This window comes from Helicoverpa zea, chromosome 14 (assembly GCF_022581195.2).
Source record: "Helicoverpa zea isolate HzStark_Cry1AcR chromosome 14, ilHelZeax1.1, whole genome shotgun sequence".
Classification (NCBI taxonomy): Eukaryota; Metazoa; Arthropoda; class Insecta; order Lepidoptera; family Noctuidae; genus Helicoverpa; species Helicoverpa zea.
Window position 1 is genome coordinate 10099058 of NC_061465.1, and position 25918 is coordinate 10124975.

The 25918-nt window shown below is 36.1% G+C and overlaps 1 protein-coding gene across 6 annotated transcripts in view; it reads right to left on the reverse strand.

The window, feature by feature from the left end:
- The window catches only part of LOC124636336 (disheveled-associated activator of morphogenesis 1), a 102667-nt gene that overhangs the window by 16571 nt on the left and 60178 nt on the right, over window positions 1–25918 (reverse strand). For all 6 annotated transcript variants that reach the window (XR_006985121.1, XM_047172396.1, XM_047172394.1 and 3 more), the window contains 2 exons: window positions 16896–17024; window positions 22–189 (listed from right to left, as the gene is read on the reverse strand). Coding sequence is in view for 5 of the 6 variants with exons in the window: in XM_047172396.1 (XP_047028352.1) it covers window positions 22–189; window positions 16896–17024 (297 nt within the window). In the remaining variant the exon portion in view is untranslated. The remainder of the gene's footprint in view (window positions 1–21; window positions 190–16895; window positions 17025–25918) is intronic.

Consider the following 25918-nt stretch of genomic DNA (forward strand, 5'->3'; position numbering starts at 1 on the left):
GTAAGAAGCTTCTTTACTCACATCAGCAATCTCGTTAAGAGCCTTGATGTACTCTTCGAGCTGCGGCGCGGTGGCTAGCGGTGGAGGTTGTCCAGGTGGAGGCCGCCGGCTGCAGTAGATCTGCCACTTCTTGGCCGCGGGGAGAGCCATCATGGCTGCTTTGTTCACGGCTGTCAGGTCCAGCTCTTCCTGTAAATAAGGAAATGGAGGTATGAATTATATGGTTCTTCAGAATTAATGTCGATAAGATGCCTATAGAAATGAGTTTGTCTATCTAAAGTCCAAACTTATAACCTGAAAGGAAAGTGTATGGCACGAACCCTTTTTGGACTAAAAGACTCCAGACTACCTTGACTGGTATTTAGGTAGAAGGTAGACCTAGTATGCACGGCATGTAAGAATTTTATACCGACCGTTCTTAATAAGCTCATAAAAATTCAAGCCATCTTTCCTAATTAAATGAGCCGTACCCTTCATACCAAGTGCTAAAATGTTACGAGTATCAAAGACAAGAATGGAAAAACTACTTCTTGTGCACACCCAAAAAGACCAGTATTCCGGAATGGCTTATTTTCGGTCAGTCTTCTATTTAGTCTGGTATTCGGAGTAATGGATGCAATATTTGGTGCAGCAATGCAGTTTATGTATTACTTCCATAGGTAGGCAGTAAAACATGGGCAGCACGCTATTAGAATTTCAAATGTCACCTTTTATAGATATTGAGGCGGTCTTTATGTGACCTACTTGGTAAATAGCATGGAGGAAGACTGCTTTATAGTAGGTAATACCTATGCACTAGGTATTTGATATATTCAGAATATTGAGCAGGCTATTAAACTATTATGAGAAAGCTACACCTATTTTCCGATATTAAATCAAGTAACTTCAATAGATAAAGTGCAAAGCGCAATCGTCAATTTAAAATGTAGATGTAGGACAGAGTTAGCCAAAATGTTTGTAGATGGAACTATTAAATATTTTTCATTTCACAGCTACTCATATCCCAAAACAAATCTCTGTAACCTCAAGGGTTATTTAGGTATTGTTATCAGTAACTGTCTATTGTCTATGTACACACCACCTTTCAACATTCTACTCATTAGAAACTGTATCATTACAAGATAATTGACACGTTGACAAACGCACAACAAGTATGGACAGAGCTAACGAATCGCATGAAATCGCATCGAGAATCGAATCGAATCGCATCAGCCCGTGCCGGACTTCCGCGAAGAAAGGTAATCGATCAACCGTGGATCGATTTATGATCGATATAATCGTGGAAATGGTGAGTGATGCGGATGCGAGGCTGTGAAATGTAGGTTTAGTGAGTCGTGACCTGTTATTATAAAACTTCTGTGGGTTGTTCCTATGCATCGATAATGATGAAATGGATTAGGTAATGTGCATGATAGCTTCCCTATTTAGAATTTGAATTATGGATACTTATGTTCCACAGTTAGGTACTTCTATTCGTCGTATTGCCATGCAAGCGTGAGTTCGTGACGTTAATATTAGTTTTCTACTTGTAGTAATTATGAAAACCAAGAGCAGCTCAGTTGCATGTTTATTGCTCAATTTATTTAATTAGCTGTAACAGTATATGCATATACAACATACAAGAACCCTTGGGGCGCATACAAATATGGAAAATTTTAATTACCAATGAAATATTAATTAGTGTAGTTATGAAACCTTTTAATTAGAATTGGATACCGCATTGATCAAGTATGGTAATCGTGGCCGAACATTGTATGTGTTGGAAGTCTAAACAATTAAATAAAGCAATAATTTATATCTAAGTTTTAAAGACAATGGAATACAAAACACGGGTTTATTTCTTTACCATAATTATTTATCATTAACTACTTTTAAATCATTTCAAAAAAAAATAATAATTTGCTGCGACCAGCCCTTACACTGACATTCATGATCATTATAAAATAATAAGAGAAAATATTATAAAGCCTAGTTTACATTAGCAGGAACCTAGACAACTGCCTGACGCTAGATAAACTACAAGACATTTTCACGCCAATCTTATCATAATTAGATGCAACCAACTGCAATGGTGGAAAGCTAAATCTCTCGCTAAAGAAATAAGTAATTTTAATATAACCGGGATCATAAAATACTAGCTGTTTTCACGCTGTTTCACCCGCGTCCCGCGGGAATTAGCGTTCATACCCGGATAAAACATAGCCTATGTTACTCTAGCTTCCTAACAGCAAAATAATTTTTAATAACTAACGTATCGGCACGGATATTGAGCCTTGACCTTCACCTGCGCAGAAGCGATTTATTGGTTTACTAGCTTCTGCCAGCGGTTTCACCCGCATCCCGTGGGAACTACTTCCCGTACCGGATAAAAAGTAGCCTATAGCCTTCCTCGATAAATGGGCTATCTAACACTGAAAGAATTTTTCAAATCGGACCAGTAGTTTCTGAGATTAGCTCGTTCAAACAAACAAACTCTTCAGCTTTATAATATTAGTATAGATTGCCTTATGTGTACAGTGCGCAAAGCGATCCCCACTCTTCCGCCGAGAGCTCAATATACGTGCCGGTAACTGTAACCTCGGTCGGTCGAAAATCGGTCTAGTAGTTTATGGAGCCTTTGGGGTAGAAATAAACAAAAAAATATTCCTCAACATTATCTTGGCATACATTTTGCTTTCATCCAGTTTAATAAGTAAATTAATATTTCGAAAATACAAAATGAGCTGAGAAACTATAAACTTATTTTTATGGGCTTCAAATTGACATGTTGATAATGTATTATGTAAATATCTGCATAAACTGCCTCGTTGGTCTAGCTGTCGCAAGTGCGGCTGCTGAGCACGAGGTCTCGGGTTCGATTCCCGAGTCGGGCCGAAATCGCTTTGTGGGTTTTAGAAGACTTTCACATAGCAGCCCGGAGCCTGGAAGGTGGTGATTGATACACCCGTGCATCGGAGAGCACGTAAATGTCGGTCCTGCGCCTGATCTCTTTCCGGTCGTGTCGGATTGCCGTCCCATCGGGCTATGAGAGTTAAGGAATAGTGAGTGCACCTGTGTCTGCGCAAATGCTCGTGCACTATAATATGTCCTGCGCAGTTGGCTAATCTCCTTACATGAGAACAGCCGCCGTAGCCGATAATCGGCTAGGAGAACATCATCATCATCATGTAAATATCTATGCATGTTTTCTTTAAGCCGATTAACAACGACCGTAAAATCTCGGATTAAGATGATGTCAACATTACTGTCAGGCTAAACTGCCGTAAAAATTTAAACGACAGGTTATTACTGGGAGGTTTTACTTCCGATGTGGTCAAGTTATGTATTAGAGCTTTTTAAATTTTATATGGAGTATACTGAATCAACGTCTGTAAATTGACTGTAAAGGCAATAGAGTTAATTTGGTTAAGGATGTAAGACCATCTAAATATTTCAAATATTACTTATCGCTGCACTGAAAACGAAATCCATAAATAATTCTCAAACAAAAGAGCGTGAAATCACAATTAAACTTACATAACCGATTAACAATTCCAAATCAAACAAAAAACCTAAACAATACCAATCTAATCACACCTTCAACTGATCTACAATTAATCTCAAACCCGCAGGCCATCAGATCAATTGTATTTTAATCACATATAAAACACGAATCATCGGAAATAATCTGATGTATAATATAGAACAATAGATATACTTTCATCTTGGCTTCGCAACAGCTATGATATAATTGACAGCCTAAGGGGACAGCTAAATGACGGATTAGAGTTTACACACTGCAAACTTTTAGTCGGCCGATAGTTTGTTTGAGCTCCTAAATCAATATGAAGTCGAATGTTTGACGGACATCAGGTATTTAGCCGGTATCAGAACGGCTGAAAACTGAGATAGGAATCGAAATTTTCATCGATAATCCCATCATGGTGCTTTAAGTCCTTTATGTGCCAGGGCCGCGGTAACTCTTTCGAACAATCCCACAGCCCCGGCAGATTGCCAACCATCGGGTCAACTGTAGGCCAACTGTTTAGTCTGTAGTGTACAAATACGCTTAGACGATTATGAACGATTAGGATATATTATGCTGTCTGTTTTCTTTAGATCGTTGACTGTCTGTTGAAAAATCTAATATAGAAAAATGTTAAGGTAAATGTGTCTGGCGGATTCGCCAAATGGGCCATTCGGCAAAGGTTAACCAACTAGACCGACGCTTGCTTGTAGGTCCCCCTGGATCTAATACTGTTTGGAACTGACCTTAAAGTTGCACGGGCATGAACTTTCGCGATCAATATTAACCTTTCCACAAAATAATAAAACCGACACACGGCACAAAAAAAGAACAATTTTTAGATGCCTAGAAGTCGGTGTCTAGTGGGTGCAGCTATGTTTATTTTGCCACCGACTTCTTGGCCGATGCTTAGGTGCTTGACGACTATGGGTGCCTATATTTATTAAAAAATATATAATTATGATAAGATTCCATTACCAAATCTCCCCGACTATAAACTTAACACAAAACTCACCTCGTAAAACTTTTTGTAACCACACTTTAAAATCTTCCTTATTACCAGCATGCAATAAAAAACCGGTCCAGAACTATGGTACCGTAATCACAGACAAGTAATCACAATAATCAAAATTTTAGGGCACCACTTATGATGATTAGTCGGTATTTTTCAAACGAGCGATGCACGGGACTGCAACTCACATAGTCCGCATAAGAGGCGAACGTTTAAAGCAATTGCCATAATTAGTGGAGGTATCATTAGAGATCTTGTTGGTCAATGACCTTTATTTTGCGGCGTAGTGATACCTATTAGTGTGAACAGACGGAAACATGATATCGCACGTAATGAAGATTAATTTAGCTAAATTATTTGTAATATCAGAAAACATGCGTCAAGTTATTCGATATTAAAACTTCGACATCTAAATCTTCATAGTCAATATTTTACACTAGCCGATTTTCTGTGGTTTCACACGCGTCCTGTGGAAATTACTGCCTATACCGAAATAAAATGTAGCCTATGTTACTCGGGAAGAGTGCAGGTTTCCAACAATGTAAGAATTTATCAAATCGGTTCAGTAGTTTCGGACCTCTAGGGTACAAAGAAACAAAAAAAGTTTCCTCTTAATTATATTTATTTTACATAAACGGAACATGCACCATCAGCTCAAAGTCTGAAAGACGACACCATAATCTTCTAACATAACTACAAGCACAGCTATAAGTTACTTCCTATGCATTTTTAAGGCTTCCCGACACGCCAGACAGCCTGCGAGGCTCGGATTCCAGAAGTGCCCACTTAGCAACGTACCCGGCTAGCCAATTAGTATGAGGAGTGTCTGAGAAACAGGAAAGTGAAAAGGTGACATAATGACGAGGAACTCAGACGAACGTAGGGAAAATGACCTGACCAGGTAAAGAAGAATGAGGCTTCTTACAATAAAACTTAAGTTACTGTTTTGTGAATATCTTTGTAGACTGTGTGTTTGTCTGCTTACCTGGCCTGAAAACTATTTCTTAAGGGTGTCTCTTGCCCAGCAGTGGAATTTTTCCGTACATTGCAATGATGTTAAAAAACCGTTTGATGATACTCTCTGCCATAAAACACGTGTGTAAGTAATTAGTACGTGATTCTCAACATACGAAAACAGCATAATAAATACCGTAAATCATAACAAGCTTGTTATAAATAAATGGGAATACATGTCATAAAAACATGTCGAGAAAACCATCATAACAAACCTTATTATTTCAAACACAATTCAGACATAAGCTTCTGTAAATATTTTTACTTGGCAACATTGTTATTATGATTTAATGATGCGAGTTATTGCATGAAATGTTCAGGAAGGTAAACCGACGACAGATTTACGTAATAACAGTAGGTGACATCGAGGAAAATCGATAAATCACGCGATTTTTTCAGGCTTAGCAGTGGCACGTTCTGTAACGAAACTGAAATCTAAAATTTCCTTTATCATCTTGACCGTTTATGACGGAAGTCTTATTAGGAACGGAATAGCACCCTGATAGAGTCGCTAACAACTAATACAGCACGTATTTTTACTATCCATCTATATAATATATCATATATAACTCTCCATCGTTTTTAAAAATGTAGATATAGCGGGTATAGATACAGAGCCTTCGATATTATTAACAGTCTATAACACTAACTCAATTAGATCTCAAATAGTACCAAACAGTACATAGGAAATGAGTTATTTTTATAGACCTCATTAGATGACCACTAGTTAGTTACTCAGTAGAAAGTAGAACGATTAGACGAAGGCATGCAAGGGCTTCCAGGACGCCGTTGGAAAGAGGTGATTATCTACAAATATGGAAATGCAATGTCAAATTGCAATTGGATGTGACTGCTGACGGGAAGATGACAAATTAGGTAACACAAGCAGGTTACAATTTAAATAGAATAAGAAAAACATCCCAACAAAAAGTACGTTGAATATTACTTGAGATTGGAAAGATGTCAACACACAGACTTCCTCCATACTCTAGACGAGTTAAAGAAAAATAATATTATGTTGCACCATCCTCGAAAAAAAATGTGTGGGGAATTATCCAAATCACCATCCTCCCATTAATTGTGATTAACCCCATAAATGTAATCATTAATTGTTTCAAGAAAAATGAACATTGTTCTAATAAACAAGATTTTTTTATTACACTTTTACCCAGTCGACTTTATATAGATTCAAGTTTTCCGCCAAGAGGATATTTCTGTAAAATCTTAAGATAAAGAAAACGAGAAGATTTTCCTATAACTTTCCAAAGCCATTTTACAATAGGCCATCAGAGTGCTGATTCCGAGTTTTGTAAGTTTACGCGCTCGATACGTAATTATAACCTGGCTGTAGTAAAGAGTCGTATGCTACATGACATGGTTAGAATATAGCACGTTTATTCATTTTTCTGGATAATGACGTTTACTATTTCGCAAGTGAGCGCGTTTATAGTACGACCAAGTGGAGATGACAGCTTTTATGAAATAAACATGTCTAAAATGAATACTACGTACGAGAACGTTAACTTGCAAAACTCGCACTAGGCACTCAGTACTAATTAAAACTGTGAAGCACTTACTACGGTTATAAATAACTTTAACAGTTGTGTACGAGATAACCTTGTCCTTGCAATTAGCTCTGTAATGGTTTCCATCATTAGTCACTGATAAGAAGATTGTTATGTAAGTTTGTATGTAAATTAGTGGTAAGTATTTCCCATGACTTTAATAATTTTCAACGAATTTATTTAGCTGTCTTTTTTTTTCATGTAAAAGGAAAAACAAGTTAAGCAAAGAACATAAAAAACACAACCAACATTGTTCTTCAAATGAAACAGTGATATCAAACTCATAATAAACGTTTAACTATGCAGACTACTAGCAATATTAACATCTCAAAGCTACCAAATAAGCCACAAATCCCATACTAAGTAGATAAAGTAAGCTCAATACTACCACAATACCACATTTTGTTTAACTTTCTTCAATAAAACGTTGAGCACACAGCGCCTGTCATACAATATTAGCAATGACGACGGTCGTTAAATTGCAGGAACAGAATGAGATTTTTGTCTCTATATGGCAAAGAAGAATAAAGAAATAGTAAGGTTTATACGTAAGATTTTATGGATGGAAAAGATTGGAGACAAATCAATAGGTTAATCACAAAAAGCTAAACTATCTTGAACAATCAGTAAGGTGCCAATGAAACTATTCTGCATCAAAAGTGCAAAGTACTTACTTGTATGTCATGATGAAGATATTTTCGAAGTCGGTAATATTAGAAGAATAATTAAAGATTAACAATGTGCCTTAAATACATAACTGGTTACTGGTACTGGTACGATTGGGATAGGCCTGAATGAAAATTCCAAGTAGGCACTTACGGTGATAAAAGGTAAAATAGTAAATTCTTTACATATCACATGAGACAAACCAAATAACTAGCAAAGAGGCTTACTGAAGGTGTTACAAAATCCCAGCATATGCAACAAAGTAAGATCAAACAAGTAAATGCATGCAAATCTCCTCTAGTTAGCAGATATCTCTATCTGACTGGCACTAAATATGCAAGTGGGCATAGGGAGACCTAGAAAGCAGTTCCCACTAATGAAACTATCAGTCCTGATAACTTTCACACATCAAGAGAAAATACAGTTATTTAGAATCGAAGAAACGAAGAAACGAAATGTCTTATTAATATCAGTTACACGTTGGATCGCGGATGTTTTTCTCTTAGACTTCGAAAGTCGGGCTTCAATGCTAAGTATTGGTTTGAATTGAATACTAAGTTTAGTATACGGAATAACTTACTCATGGGGGTTTTTTGATTTGAAAACAAAAGTGCTTCCTGCTTTAAAACTAGAGCACATAAAATCTTGCACCTGCAAAGACTAACTACACAGTTGCAGATATTATATGGGCTCAGTCATAAAAGTTCAAACGCCAACGTATGCTCTTTAAATAGATGGTTCAGCTACGAAACTTAGTCGTCCAAAAACAGCAGCATAAAAGTTCATACAGGAAGTTGAAGAATTTTCAGTTAAAGAAAATGTAGCGGCCAAAGTAAATGCTTCCGAGATAGTTTCGCAGACCGCGGACATACCAAACTGCAGTGACCGCGACGTTCAATCATATGTGACCACAAATAGCCAACGGGACTCAACTTTGCCTTGCACACAACGCCATAAAATAACATTAGATCAAACAATTTAGCAAGTTTGACCAATTTATTGAGTTTTTGCACCCGGTAAAGAACATGTTAGGAACATCAAGTAATACCCAGAGAGAATTAATATTTATTCACTATCAGTCAGTCTATATGCTAAATCAACCCTTAATGTTTCCGTTCTAGATTCTTCTCTAATACACCACACCACATTAAAACCATCAAAAATGCTAACATCGCGATCCAAGCACTCTTCATACTCCAACGCGACATTCTACAACCCACAACATACCATCCGCGTCAACGCAAATTGCAGTCAGCCATTTATAATAATTTGTCACTTAACTAAATATCTTAAACGCGGTCAATGAGAACAGGGGGTTAAGAACCAGGTACTTAGATGACCCCTCTTTGACTTGGCATTGAAGCTGCATTCATTCTATAAGCCGACAGATGGAAAACTGTGGTTATTACTCTAACCTTGTTAACAAGTCTCGTACCTGTTTGTAGTAGGTCTTGAAGTTATTGGTTTCCTAGGTGATACAAGTTTAACTAATGTAGCGGATGTAGATGAGGAAGTACTGACTTCCGATTGATATGAAAAAGATGATAAATTATGATAACGAGTCATCATCAGTGTCATTAGCAACACATGCTCTTGGCTTGTTTTAAGTATTTAGCATTCTGTACATAAACAACTAGTTAATGATATGCACTTGCTTATGCATATGTAAACAGATTTAAAATGGTTCCTTATTTAGTGGCACAGCAACTAATATTACTACTTAATATTCACTATGTAGTCTACAAATAAAACTAGTTTTGTAATTAGTCACAGATGATAATTACGTGCGAAATTCGGTCGAATTACTGTCCTCACTTTCGCTGTCTATCGGAAGCAATAACAATAAAAAGTTTATCAAATCCATTCCGAGTAGTTACGTACTTAAGCTACTATAAAATTTAATTAAGCGAACATAAATCTTAGGGTGCGTACATGGTTGATGACGACTGTTGGCAGTATCAGGCTATCAAGCTAATCTTAAAGGTTACCGAGACCCACTCTCTCTGGCACTCCTGCGCGGCTCTTTTGCACGAAAATCATAATAATAAATAACAGCACTAAAACTGCAACACATCGCTATGTTTTCATTTTACTCATTGTAGATACTGCAAATGCATAATATTATTATTTATAAACATTCTTCCCATCTGAGTCTGTAATTCTGCTCTGTCTCATGCTCTGCAATAACATAGAATTGAATAGAAACTCGGCGATGTATTTAAGTAATTGAAATGCGTTAACCAGCAGGCACAAGAGATGTGGATGACATTATAGGTCATACACACCGGTGCAACCACTGACAGGCAGTCGTTAGTCTAATGCAAGGAGCATGAACAGTCGAAGAATGTGTACACACTCAAATACAACCTTGAACGTTCAGCAATCAATGATCGCATGAACTAAATAACATAAAGTGTTACAAATCATTATGGGATTGTTGGAGTGAGGTTCCCGCGATGCAACAGCAGGCAACAATAAATGTACGACAGATAACACAATATACGATATCAAATGTCATCTACAACATACAAAGGATTGTAATCATAAACTTTTCCTTATGACTCCTCAACACAATACAATACAGGAATGAATTTTATCCAGTGCGCAAACTTTGTCAACTTATAGTTAAATAAGTTTTATAGATACGTATATTTTTATTTTGTCGTGTTTTAGTATAAAAAAGAAAAGTAATTGATATCTAAAGATGTTTATTTTGTAACCGATTGTACGGTCACAGTCGTCATAGTAGGCACGGAGGCAACGCGAAACCGGTTTACTGACGCGAGCGCTGCTCCAAGCGCTTAAGAATAGTTGGTATCCGTATTTTGCTGATTTTAGGGCGGACAAAAGAATGAAAAAATTTTTTTTACTGATGATGCAGATATGTTCTGTTAATGATTCTGAACCACCAGTTATTTTTTGTGCACTGCTTAAAATTCATTCCTGTATAGGCAAGTCCATGGCTGACTTTTACTACTTCTAAGAAATTTTGGACGTCTTAAATGTCTTGTTAGTTTTTTGTTGCATATCAGATCATCTGATTGTCGAGACAACAACGCGGTGCAACAATAAGATTATAATCAATCACGACTTTAGGAATCACCTTCGAAATAAAATACATACAATAAGTAAAATCATAACGTAGTGAGAAATTATTGAGTAACACAAAATTTCAAAGGTCCATCAATCTAAAACTTGGTCTTCAAAGATATCAAAAGTAATTAAAAATATTCTTTCGTCATCAGTTCTAAATTATGATGCGAGCTTTGATGGATGGTCTGAACTTAATAAAATCGATCAAGCAATCGCGACTTCTCGTGACTGGACGAAGGTTAAATAGAAATTAATTCACGACAGCGACACGCTAATGCACTGGAAAATGATATAACTAGTTTTGTGATCGGCATTCAAAGTCAAATGTAAATAAGTGAGACCTTTCGAGTCGCTTAGGAATCTAGTCTAGTGCCTAGCTAACACCTCCCACTGTTGAGTCTAGAAAACGTTTTATTTGTATTTACTTCTGCGAAGGCGATCCGATCACAATTTAATGTTGGAATGTTTATAGCAAACCATAAAACTCCTGTCAACACATATCGTGAGTTTCATCTCTGGCTTCAAGATTTAACAAGACTCCAAAAAGCCGACAGGAAAATTATAATTTTTATCCTACCGGACGTTGATCAGTTCTAGAGCACGGTAACAGTAAAAGTGGCCCTAGAAACCCATCCCAATTAGTATTCATTGAAGATTGTAATTAAAACCTCCGGCGTACTCTCAATGATTGCGAAAAGAAAGTTAGTGATCAAAAATTTTATGACTAGAAAATAATTATCTTGGCTGCGAATCTAGAATAATGGGCCTAGCTTCGATTACATTTTGCATAACTACACATAAATGTGTAGCTGCATTAATAGTCCTCATTACAACGGGCGTGAAAAACCCGCTAAAAGCGACTTGAACAATGATTGATGATGAGGAGAAAACACTATTCGCGTAGGTGCGAGTCGTTAGAGAAATCATTAATAACAAACTCATTGGCACGTCTGTACTTATGCCAATCATGGTGGCGGCGCCCAGTGATCACGCCAGGGGTCGGGAGAAAGCGTCCACAATGCTCATAATTTGTGTACTCCAAGTGAAATATTCCCTGACTCAGCAAAACAATACGGAGATATCTTCATAAATTAAGAAACATTTGCAAAAGGAAGTATTAAGGACGCAGCAGAAATACACAACAAACAAAATATAGACTTATTGCCAAAATAAGCGTGAGAACTCAGAATTAAGTATGCATTGACTATAATTGAAATACCATGACTTACAAATGATTCTCAAACAGTAATAGTTAGCGACCATATTATTAAATAAATGCAAGTAATATGACGCGCAAGATTTCTAACTTAACGACGGATGATGAAGATGAACCCATTGAGGAGGTTAAGTATTTGCTATTACTTAGATATGATACGATGACATTGACAATTCTTTGCATAAATTCTTCAAGATTATAACCGTTGTTGCAGATTTCTATTGGCATTTCCAGGAAAGCGTCTCAATCATTCTTCCTTATGATCTAACATCAATATCGAGTGTCAGTTTGACATCGTCATCATCTGGTGAGTTTGTAAGTATCACAAATCTGTCAGTAGCCTGTCATACTGTTCAGTGAAAGTGACGTGAGTTACCAATATACATATGTTGCATCACCTTCATTACGTCTGTAATTATCATTGTCTTGTTATATTGATCTATTATTAGTTTAATTTCTCTATGGTGTGTCCATATTACTAAATCATAATGCAGCTGAAGAGATAGTTAGACTCTTTTTTTATTTCTTTAGACATCAGACACTAACTTTTATAACCGCATCTACGATTTCTCAGAGGGAAAGGTCAAATGAAAAACATAAATATTCAAATGACACAACAGCAAATATAAACCCAAGAAATATGGCAGGCATTTACTACATTAATTGTTAAGGTTGAAAGAATTGACAACGAATTTAAAAACCACGGTCTGTTTGTTTATAAAATCTTTTACGATGGCCGGCGAGGGACCCAAACCAGTTTGCAAGCGCAAGTGAAATTTCGTTAATGTAACCGCTTATCGCTATTAACAGCTGAGGCACCTAATTAAATATTTTGTTGGGCTATAACTTTAGCATTTTTATAAGCAGATTACTTGATATCTTAATCTTTTGGAAATTCGAGTAATTGAATGTCACCTTTTGACATTTCGGAAGAAAGCAAATATCTTGGATTTTATTTGCTTTGCACCCAATACATTAACGTTTACCTTTTTATTCGATGAATAATAAAATCAGGGTTTTAATACATTTAAAACACATTTTATGTTTACGACACCAAGTTATTTAATCTCCATAAACACGACTGAATTCAAAAATGTGTTCATTTGCATAGAGTTTTGGTAACCTACGATTTGAAGTTATTTATCCAAAACAATGCACCATATAAGACATAGACGTAGTGACAGAAATCTTGTTTGCACCTTATTCCATAGTTCAAGGAATACCACGTAGTGACAACAAGAATGCATGCCATCCAAATACCCATGTTTGAACAAGACTATAAATATCCAGAAAAAGGCAATTAAAGATCGTCCTTGCCAAAATTGTTAAACGTATCTGCTTGACCTTCAATATTCATTAATCATATGTTAGCTTTTATGAATCTCTATGCCATATTATGAGGCCTGCATATTATGTGATTTGACCTCAAAATTAAATCCTAATACATAATAAATATTATGTGACGACCGTATGACCGAAGTTTTCCATAATAAGAGGAATTTCAACAGTAGCTCATTCTGTTCAAATGATCTACTATGTGTACTCTACAAGTGAATGGAATGCGGAACGGTACAAATATGAGTCTACTTGATAACTGCTTGAAGATAATAACAAACTACGTACCTACATAATATCGCATTGCACAATAACAATATATTCTCCAGTTTTGTAACCAAACATGCAAAAGTGGTGTCATATTTGTGGACCTCTTAGCTACTTAGGTACCTACTTCAATTTATATCGATTCTCAAATAACATTTCTGATAAGATCTACACTCGGAAGACCAATAATCCAGTAATAGTTTGCAAGATAAAGCTGTTTATTAAATAATAAGATTGCCATAACAGTTTTGCTCATTTTCCCAGTTTAACCCTTCGGCGGCGATCGGTGATCGGTAAGTGGCGAAGCGATGGTACGATAGGTGATCGAACGAACCAGTGGGATCGAGGCCGGCAATTTGCGTGGCACCATGCCGCCAGTAAATCAAATTAAACGCCACCTACCACTCGATACGATACTTGTTATCCGATGTAAGCGACAATAGGGTTGGCTAATGACCATTTTCTTTCTAACACACCATAGCAAAAGGTATGCTGATATCGACAGCAAATGTTTTATATGTAAAGAATAATGTTTTAGATGCCTAATGTAAATAAATAAATAACGAAGGTTTTTTTCTTCAATAAACATCTTCAAACGGATTTAATTTAATTAAAAATACAAATAGGTACATAAATTAAATTATGTAGCTGCATTACCTCGATACCGCAAAATCCTACCTAATTTAAATGCAAAATCATTTACATGCATTTTAAGTTTTATAATAGTACTCCTTGGAGCAGCATGTGGCATCCGCTATATGATTATTATCAACTTTAGCCTTTCCAACAGCTTCAAGGATGTTGCCAATTTAAACTTAGCCACAATTCTAGACTTTGTTGAGATCTTGTTTTAAGATAAAATTAACATTTCTATTAGTTTTGGTTTAAATACCAGCGTTATGACATCATGATTTATACTTTATTATAAGAAGTGTTAAACATTTTAATGAATCGTTAATTATGTAAATTCTGGTAACACATTTAACGTTATGCAACCAGTGCTAAAATTCTCACTAATGCAATTGGAAATGATAAATGTTATATTAAGCAGCCTTTAAATAAGTTCCACATTAAAAAATGGTGTAAGCGCCAGCCCTACAAAATCAGCGATGTATTGTGAAAGTAGACCGAGGGTGCAGGTGCCTGGAGGCGGGGCAGCGCCTCATCTGTCTAAACAACACCTTCCAATCACTGCCTGTCTATCTGCGCCGATAATGTTAACGTGCCAACTGAGATGTAAGCACTGGGATAATTACGTGCAATGTTTCTATTTTATCTCACACTAGAAACAAATTGAAAAATATACTACTAACGAAAATAAATTCAAATAAATTGGAAAGGACATGAGAACGACAGGAGTGAGTGATAGAACGATAATATGTTGATTTCTGATACTTACGCGTATATTAGACATTTTACGGACGGTTTTTAAAAGTAGTTTAACTTCAATAATAGACCGATAGATGAAAGAGCAATGGCAACAGCAGGAAGAAGATGAAAATAGTAAGACTTGTACAAGCAAAAGGATCCAATGCAAAAGATAAATTAGAGGTAAATGGATAAAAGACATCAGGACAGTCTACAGAAGAAATAAGTTGAGGACAAACAAACATTAATTAATCTAATAAAAACGCAATCATCATAAAACGAAGGCATTGATTTAATCATTTTAACAAGGATCAATACTACAATGTATATCTTTTTACACTAGGTCATGTTACAATAGAATCATAAAACGTTATCAGAGAAAAGCAGGCAATTAAGGTTTCTAAAGGTAATAAACCTATTGGTACAGTTCGTACTAGTGTTACTGAAGTGGGTACAAATGTTTTACTTTTAATTGCAATTTCCAAAAGAGTAAATTCCAATATCGTAAACACATATAGTATAGTAAAAGTATTATAATAATATTGTTCCACAAATAATCTTGTGAAAAATCTACCGGATCTGTTACACGAAGAAGAACAGTTATGAACCATCAAATGGAGATGAAATCGAGAGTAAATTGAAGAAGACACGCGATTCTAAATCGCTTAGGCGAAAAAAACTTATCTAAAGCAACAACAACATACATAACAACAGTCGCCAGTTACATAAGTATAAACTATGTGCTTGCGCTTACAATGACGAAATTAAGCGTATAATGAAGAGAACTGAGAAGAACGTATTATGAAAACTTCATGATGTTATGTTATGGGATTATTGTCAATGTTATTAAAATTCTTTGAGATACTTTAAAAGGAAACTTGCTTCATTGTTGATTTTTGAATACAATGAAGGGAAATTTTATACGGAAGTTGACAATGTACTTGATGAAAAAAACTACACCTTCAAAAATTTTACGAGAGAAGCGACAATGACATCGACCCTACAGGAAGAATTTAACGTCCTTGAATTTACTTCCAGTGTTATGAGACGGCTTATGGATAATATCATTTACTGGGCGAAATGCTTACAATTACAGGATTACAAAAACATGTCTGGTTTTTTCAACTTTGTAAAAATAATCTCCCGAGCCTTTTCCCAACTTACTATACTATGACGGGGTCGGCTTCCATATATTAAATTCCATATTATTTCCACATTTTCAACTTTGTAAACAGAAGTTTTAAATTTTTTGCGACCAGTTGACGTTGATACAGTAAAATACGCGGTAACAATTCAGTCCACCATTTTATTATTCTATAGTTTCCTATCTAGTTCCAAGATCTCAGAACAACTGGAATTTCTCGGTACAGGTTAAAACGTCCACACAGGAAAACTACATAATTATGTACATTGATTATGACCGTCTTTACTTAGAACAGAAAAAAACTAGATAAGAGCTAAATAATAATTTGTGTTATGGTCAAGACAGTTGCAACTCAGGTTATAGTCTATAACACAATTTTATGGAGGTCCTTAAAATTCTAAATTGAATTACGCTATAAAATACAATTTGAAATCCAATTATCGTTTTATAGCGATTTAGCAAAGGCAGAAATCTAGACGATTGATTGAGCCTTACGGGTATACAGAGATGTAGATTACCCAATAGTTTGGTTACCGATATGTCCAAGGTTGTATCTTCCGAATAATTTGCATATACTCGAAACCACCACCCCCAGCTGGGTACATAGACCTCATACGATCGATTCAAAAAACAAAAGCAAGTATAGGTACAACTGGCTAGAAATTCAGACCGCTAGAGTCTTAAGACAAAAAGTAACATGGAGTACTTACCACAAGCTCAGCGAACTTGGCGTCGAGTTCATCCTGTGGTGGCATGGGGTGTGTGGGGGTGACAGCCTGGAGAGCCAGCCCGCCTTCACCCCCCACCACGCAGTATGTGATCTCCGGGGGCTCGTCATTCTGGACAACAAAAACAACTTATAAGTAGGAGAAATTGTTACAAGGAGGAGTGCCGGATTGAGATAAGTGTGGTAACAATAGGTAAAGGGGAATGGCTAGCATAACACAAAGTAAGACATTATTATGTCAGGACGTTTTGTCAGTACCGCTACAAATTGTCAGTTCAGCTAGTTTTTAAATTAAAAATGGAAGTAATATAACACTTAAGAAAAACAAAGAGAAGTATACGAAGACGGTACACGAAGGCGACGACTCTCAATGTCTCTATTGAGAAGGCATAACATTTTGTAAATAAGAACCAAAAGAAATCTAAAGATAGTTTCTCTGTATACACAAGCACGTGGTTACACCAAACATGAATCTACTGTACAAATAAAAGTAGTTCATTCACCTATCGTGACCTACTCAGACGTATTATAGGCAAAGACAACTAAATTATTTCTGCTTAAGCCAATTAACTTTGCATTACATCTAAACCTAGTGGCCTAGTGGGTAAAGGACCAACCTCTCAAGTATGAGGGCGCGGGTTCGATCCCAGGTCAGGCAAGTACCAATGCAACTTTTCTAAGTTTGTATGTACTTTCTAAGTATATCTTAGACACCATTGACTGTGTTTCGGATGGCACGTTAAACTGTAGGTCCCGGCTGTCATTGAACATCCTTGGCAGTCGTTATGGGTAGTCAGAAGCCAGTAAGTCTGACACCAGTCTAACTAAGGGGTATCGGGTTGCCCGGGTAACTGGGTTGAGGAGGTCAGATAGGCAGTCGCTTCTTGTAAAGCACTGGTACTCAGCTGAATCCGGTTAGACTGGAAGCCGACCCCAACATGATTGGGAAAAGGCTCGGAGGATGATGACATCTAAACCAATTACAGGGCAATAAATAAGCAGATACATCAACTTCGGGCTTTATAATTGGATTTTGGACATAATTCAAGAATTTTGCCACTAATATCACTTTCAAATGGCCAGAAGATAGCATCGATCAAAAATGGCGAAGTCAAGACCTTCTATCCTTGAAGCAAAGATTTATTAGCAATCAAAGTGTCGCTTATAATAATTTATTGCTCCAAGAACGTTATAACTGAAGATAAAGGCCTATTAACGTAAACGGTGAACTGTGGTCGGATTCGAAAGGGATTGCAATTCCATCTTTGACAGTAAATAGGTAAATACCAAGAAAACTTGTTCATGTAATATAGAAGATAATAAATAACATACGTATAAAAGACAACACATTAAAACAACATAACTGATCAATCATTTGCTGACAACCGAAAATAAACACAAGATTCATACATACATACTTAATGCAAGACACATTTCGAGCGCGTGCCTCCAAAAAAACGAAACACAAGAAACTTTCTACATACAATAACTCATTTCCATTCCAACATCTGGCGATTTAAGGAAGTCATAAATAAAATTACTGCAATCAATACCTAATTATACAAAAAATATTCCGCTTACATTGGATACATTTTCTCAGTAAGACATAAATCAACGTGAGGGCATAATCTTGGTGCAGATACTTCTTAAGAAACGAGAGAAAAAATCTCCATTTAAATTGCGAGTTAAAAATAAAATGAGGAAGACGTAGGTTCCTTCCTTAAAGGGAGAGTCGACAAATGTGGCCAACGAGGAAGTGCGCACATACGAACAAAAAGTCTCGCGTAAAAGGCAGCACCGACAATCACTTGAACGCAAACCCATTACAATCATAGGAATGTAATTACAATTAAATGCATGGATTAACGATTTGCTGCGTTTAGAGCTAGTTTTTTTTTCCTTTCATTGCAGCTCAAACCGGTTATTACTGTAATTATTTAAACTGACTAATAACATGTTTGTAATGTTCCTGAATGGCCCACTTTCTTTGAATTGAAAATAGTTATAACATCATACATATCGTTTGGCAGTTCATTACGAACATAGGCATCGCTAAGAAACTTATAACCTAAACTGTTTTTAAAAGAACGAGTTTCTTTCTTTTTTCATCGTCCGTGTATATTAAGTGTATCTTTTTAAAACTTAGTAAATAATGCGATTAGCGGCTGAGTAACCACATCATCATTAAACACAAGCCGTGTATTCGCAGTAACCGTGCTGTCCCTTGTATCTATAAATATCATATTGCAGAAGGTCCCATATACAACATATTTGCTTGCTCTGAACTACATAAAATCAAATAACAGAATACACGTCCATACAAGTGCACGCTAAAAGCGCTTCTGAGTCATAGTGACCTTTTGGCGGCGCCTGCGACGCATTTCTACAAACTGTCGCCCGATGTCTCGCGAATCCATTGACATAATGAATAGGGTTGTGCGGAGAAAGCATGATAAATTAACTGTTCATTTCTGAAAATTATTTTATCATATATTTGTCGTAAGTATGATAAATAATGACCATGAGCCTATTCCTAAAATTGAATATTCATGACATGTGACTCAATCCGCGGTCCATTTTGAGTCTTCTTCCTCCTGCCCTGTTCCCATTTTATTTGGGGTCGGCGCAATAGGTCATCCTCTTCCATTTTCCCCTGTCACTCGTCATACTGACACTCACACCCTTCCTATTCATGTCATCTTTCAGGCAATCCATCCATCTTTTCTTAGGTCTTCTTCTCCATCCATTCATTTTGAGTAAGAGATTATTTTTCATAGTCCCCATTTCATCCCAATATGAATTTGGTAAGTAAGGCAAAGAAACATGGCATTTGCGTTTCGTCTCCCGCAATTTGCCTGAGTTTAACCGAGGGGAACGAATTGCGGTGATCTCAATATTCGCACCCTCGCCTTGCTATTACTGTAGTGTCGCCATCTTTCACGTTATTGCTGAGACGTGACTTCGGGCCAAGGATGCAAAATGTATGAGATGAATTCCTTGTCCCTGTGGGTAATGACTAAGCCAGTTTAGGGCGTGTTTATGAGGCCATTTTGAGTAAGCAAACTATTGAGTTAAGTTTGACAGTAGCAGGTTAAAACGATGAAGTAGCAACCAAAAGATAATGTAGAAAATATATCAAGCAAACCCAAGGCAAACAACAGTTTGTAGACTGCAAAGAAAAAAATACTCAAGATCTGAATAGATATGTATCATGATAATCAACAGCACAAATAAAGTTTTCAAAGCAAACACGATTCAGACAGAAAGAAACTACTGCAAACCACACCAATTAATTACGTATTCCCTTAAGTACTCGCTCAATTAACATTAATAGTAGAAAGTATAGACTGCACAAACAGACGAAAGGCAAACAAAACTTATCAAGACGCTATAATGAGGTCATGAACAGTGTAGCAAAATATTTGTTCTCTCAGAACAATGGAAAAGATTCATAGAGCTAATGACTTGTTGTAAAATTAGGTATTAAATGATTTAGAGCATCCTGTTGCGATATCTTGTTTTGTTTTTTAGGAAATATGCCGTAATTTTTAATATGAATTCTAATACGTAATTACCTTGTTAACATTTATTCGTTTTAATCTACATATTATTAGCGAACCATTCTAAGGCTACGGGTTTCTTCCGTGTGCATTATGAAATCTAAAATAGATTAGTAGGTATTCCTCATGATTTCGACACATTTTGTTGATAGTCGTTTTTATTTTTTGAAAAATATGGGGACCTGGAAGATACTATATACCAAACACTGACGTAATTTAACTTGTTACGTGTCTGAAAGTTTGTGAATTTGCGGATTTGTAATGCGGGGTCAACTATTTCCGTAACGCTTTCATGGTAAAACCGTTTAACTGACTCAGATATTTTTTCTATAGCAGAACATTATTTTTGTCAAAATCTGAACTGCAGAACCACTATTAAATCTCACATATCTAACCTAACCTTGTAGTAAGAGACATAAAAGATCTTTAACAAAGTGACGTCACGCTCTTACTCACAGTCACGCGCGCAATTTTTCTTATTAGCACTGCCATCAAAATTTACCGACGCGAGAGCCCTACAACCTTATAAAAGGCAAAACGAACGGAGTATATTTCCGTCGATGACTTCATCCAGTCCAGCACAGACTTATTTCCAGGACTATCGTTAGCAATGTAAAACAAGACGATGCTAATAAAGGGGAGCAAATAAAGATAAAAAAATCTTTTTAAGATTGAAGACGGCGTATTTAATAATCTAGTGACACCTATTAGCAAAAAGTTTTCAAAGTATTAACTTGATACTTCTTTGACTCCAATTCGTCCTCATAGTCTTAAAACTGTTAGAAATTTTATCCATCCATCAATTAGCAGAATTTATTATTGATATTCTACTAAGACTAAAATAGTTACGCTTTAAATGGTTTGTACAGTAGGTACTGATATGTTACTAAATATAAATGCTAGAAAGAATGTCTTCCTTTAAAACATCACTCGTCAAGTTCTACTAATTACAGTAAAATATGTGCGCAGTATGTCTTCACTCGAAGTTAATTTATTTATGACTTTGTAAAGACAATATTATCTTTCCTTGCACACTGTTCTACACTTTAAAATGTATTTAACATCTTTTTTTGAAGTAACATTGGATAACACAACTTTTAAATAATATTTTGTAAGCAAGGCTGTAAGATTTAAATTAAATGTTTTCAATGTCATCCTAATTTTTAAATCAAAGCGTGATGACCAAAATGCATTCCTAAAAAGTCGTACCCACATTTGGTGTTCCAACGAAACGCATTTGCATAAATAAATAATATGTTTAAGAAAACGCATTAACTTCAAAAGGGTGTGAACATGAACCATCTTCGACTATTAACGCCGTTCTCAGAAACACAAAAAAAATGTTTATTTAAAAGAATAAACTCACATGAACCTTCGCAATCGATTGTTTTCTTTTCAAAGAAAAAAATCTAGTTTTGTTCATTACGATTCACAATTTTATATCATCAACGGAACAACACACTAAACGGCAGTTGATTGATTAATTTAATACTAGCCACTTGACTGCAGCGCCAATAAAACGCTTTCCCACTTGCGCAAGAGTCAATCGAGGGAAGGATGACAAAACGAACGAGACATGGCCGCCTGGCGCCTCGCAATGTGTCTCAATCAAAACTAATGACCTCCATGTTGCACCCGTAATTGCTTCCCGTATTTATCGAAGTGTATTGTCTCGCTCTAATTCTATTAACGACCAAATGGACGTTTCATTAGGGTCCATGTTGACGACCGACACAATAAGTATTTATAAATGAAATGTTTGTTCCCGAACGAATAAACAAGGGCTGGACGTAGACCGAGCAATAAATACCAGAATACTCTTACTTATCAACGCGTTCACTTCCAAGTACAACGGAATTGCATTAAGACTCGATAAATTCAAATCTCGATAAACTATTTGGAAACGCACAAGTTTATCTCGAATCTTTGTTCATAAAGGCTTTACTAGCGACACTACTCCATTAATTTCACATACAATAAGTCACGACCTTCTTGCTCCAACGATCCAATTAAATTTGTTTCAAAACCCCATAATCCTATCACCCCCGACCTGGCTTTATTGTAATATTTTGACGTGAACCCTTATCGTTTAACACGATTATGTCTGACCTGGGGCTCGAACTTGCGACTTCTATGGAACACGTGGCCTATCAATCAATGGAGTGTTTCATTCAGTGTACAATCGCATTTGTGTTCAATTGTAGTTGATTGGGAGGTCGAAATATTAGCTTATCTTGACTTTTTATCGATACTACAAAGTTTGTGTTGATTGGCTAAACATTTTTGGCAAGTAGCTTGAAGAATATGGCGTTGTCTATATACGGCTACAATTCAGAGCTTCATTTATTTTAAGCAAAACAAGTGCGAGCAGCACAAGTGACACATACTTAGTACTAAAAGTAGTCCAAAATGAAAAACGAATCACTAGAAATAACCATCTGAAGTCGTACAAGATAAATCGCAAAGAAATTACTTCGTTTCAATCTGATGACAGCTGGACATAGCAATAATTTGCCATTAGCACGTGTAGACACCTCATCTCGGAAATCGTATATAAGCAAGTGCCATGCGTGTGCCGACTGACCGACATCTCACCTGCTTTCCAATCCAATGTAAACTGGTATTCAATAGCGCATGCGTAGGGCTGACCCTAAACTATCAAGCCCTTTCATACATACGAACAATTCTAAGGTGAAAGTTAGTTTAATTTTAATAGAAATCTCAAGAGAAATGCCATTTTCAAATTGATATGAGCTCTTCATCATTTTATCGCAATTTATACAAAGCAATTTGTATAGAGATAATTTATCAGCTTGTTTCTCCAAGTCTCTGTGAGTAATTTGATTGAACGAATATGTAAATATTTAAGAACAAAGATAATTTTAGCTACGCTAATCGAGCGTGTCTGCATTCATTCATTAGTTTGCGTTTGCACATGAAGTTTTTATCATTCGCATTTTAACGGTCAATGATCCCTTCTTGAGATCTACAGTTACATTACTTGTATGTTTTTAGATAGGAATATACACCGAAACGAATAAAAATAAAATCTCTATCAACGTCACGTTTTCTCAATTGAATGTCAAGGTCAAAAATTAAAATGTCATCAATTTATAATGCACATTCAATAGCATTATGAATTTTAAAATTGCGAAAAAACAACAATCCAACATTGAGAATAAGTTTTATTATTCAAATAAGCTTGCTACATATTATATTGGATACGCTTCAAAATAGAATCAGCATAATCAATGGATGGAATAAATTACGAATTGAAGAAGAAAAAATATTGGGATAAAAATATAAAACTTAGTGAAGTCAATAGTTTTGGGCAATGTAAACTTGGTTGAGGAAACACATGATGTGGAAGCAAGAGTTTCTCTACGACAAACTCTAACGGCTCACCTCTGATCCCATATGGCACAATAAAATTTGCACAAAATTTAAATACATTAACGCGTGCTAATCATATCAATGGATGCCGGAACTATAATTTCACTTTTGCGAAATTTATGCGAAAATATAATAAATAAGCTTTTTGGCTTTCAAAAGGCATCAGATTAGGAGACTGACGGGTCCATCGCTCTTGATCTTGAAACCATTTGAAGAACAGGTTTGTTGACTTTCTGCTTAAATAACAAAGAGTTTTGTTTATTCAAATAATGTGAGAAACACACCAACTTCTCAGGCGATGGGACTGACAAAATATCGTGATAATCTTATTCTAGTTACATATAATTCTATTTTCATAAAGTTTTCATGATTTGTAACACATACAGATTGTGTTAAATAAATAGACATAGGTACTGACGATCTAACGTTTGAGGAAAATTAAGAAAGTATATCAAAAATACCAACTACCAACTATATCAGGTTAATGGCCAATAACATCCATCACGTTGATAACATCATATATTGGAAACCAGTTATATGGAAGGTAGCAGACCAGATGTCTGTCGGGCCACACATGAAACCGTTACTTCGACACATCATGGGTAAACGAACTGCTGAACCAGAATTTAACAAGTCCATAAACAAAAACCAGTAAACGCTAGAACTTAGAGATATCGCTTTCACAGGAAAAGCAATTAGTGAAATAGAAATAGTTGACACTACAGCTACAGGTGTGAATTTACATAAAGTAGATAAACTGCTTGAATTTTATGACTGAACAACTATAAATGTAATAGTAACATTAGATAGACATTAAACCGAACCTACTTTGCATGAGCTAATCACAGTACGTGGGCAAGAAACAACTAAACTATCTGCGTTTCGATTCCCACAAGTCGATGAGAAACGAGTACGACAAACAAATCTTAATTACTCGCGATTCGGAATTAACGAGGATATTAAACATCGATACATCGACGCTGCGAGGCTGACACAAATTGCAAGTGTAAACGTGTTTATTTCTCTAAATGCAATTCATGTTACATTAGCAGCCTGCGAATACACAGAAGTTTAAAACGGATTAATGTTTACATTTGAGAAATAAGACCTTATCTACAGGTGCGGTATATGTATTATTTCTTTTAAATTTTGGTAATAGGTTGATATTTCTGAGCATCCAAGACCAGATGATCTTCAAGATAATATCCGATGACCCTAGGTTCACTTCACAAATCCACGATGCTTGGACCTTCTGCATCATCTTACTATAGTTCGGCCATTCAGAGAATGCGTTCCTGACACGTCGCGATTGAACTGACGACGTAATAACATTCATTGATTATTGATATAATAATGTTGTTTTAATGCTCCTCAATTGTTAAAACGGTAAACAACCAGCAAAAATATTTTTATCGTAACTGCAACGCCATTGCAAAGTTACGTCGTCAGTTCAATCGCGACGTGTCAGGAACGCATTCTCTGAATGGCCGAACTATAGTCTAATCAGTAACTAATACGTTAGTGGGTGTGGCAATTACCTTTGGATTGCCTTTAGCTATTCCAAATGTTAATTATGTCGTTATAGCCAACTTGAACTTATAGAGATTTGCGCGACCCGCTTCTCAGATTGGTAGAGAAAGATTCCGAATTGAATAGAATTTAAAGTTCAGGTCTTGTTGAAATTTCATGGCTTACAAATCTTTGAATAATATCTATGATCAACGGCATAATATCCTAAGTAGCTGAATAAGTTTAAGCAATAAATGAGTAATTTACAAAATTTTGCAGTATGGTGGATTAACTGGTTTCTATGAAGAAAAATAAAGTCCTCAATCATGACTTTCACTGATGGCGTGGTCTATGAGTAACCTGTTGACTGCGAATGACCTTCAACCTTTGGGACACGAGACACGGAGTAAACACGCCTGACGTGGCCCAAACCAGTCTCATACAAACAAGTCTGGTTCTATGGAAACCATTAAATCTCGTATGCTTTCGTTTTCTACGAAAACTGTAGTAATGTATTCTGATGAAGTCAAATATATGTACGAGT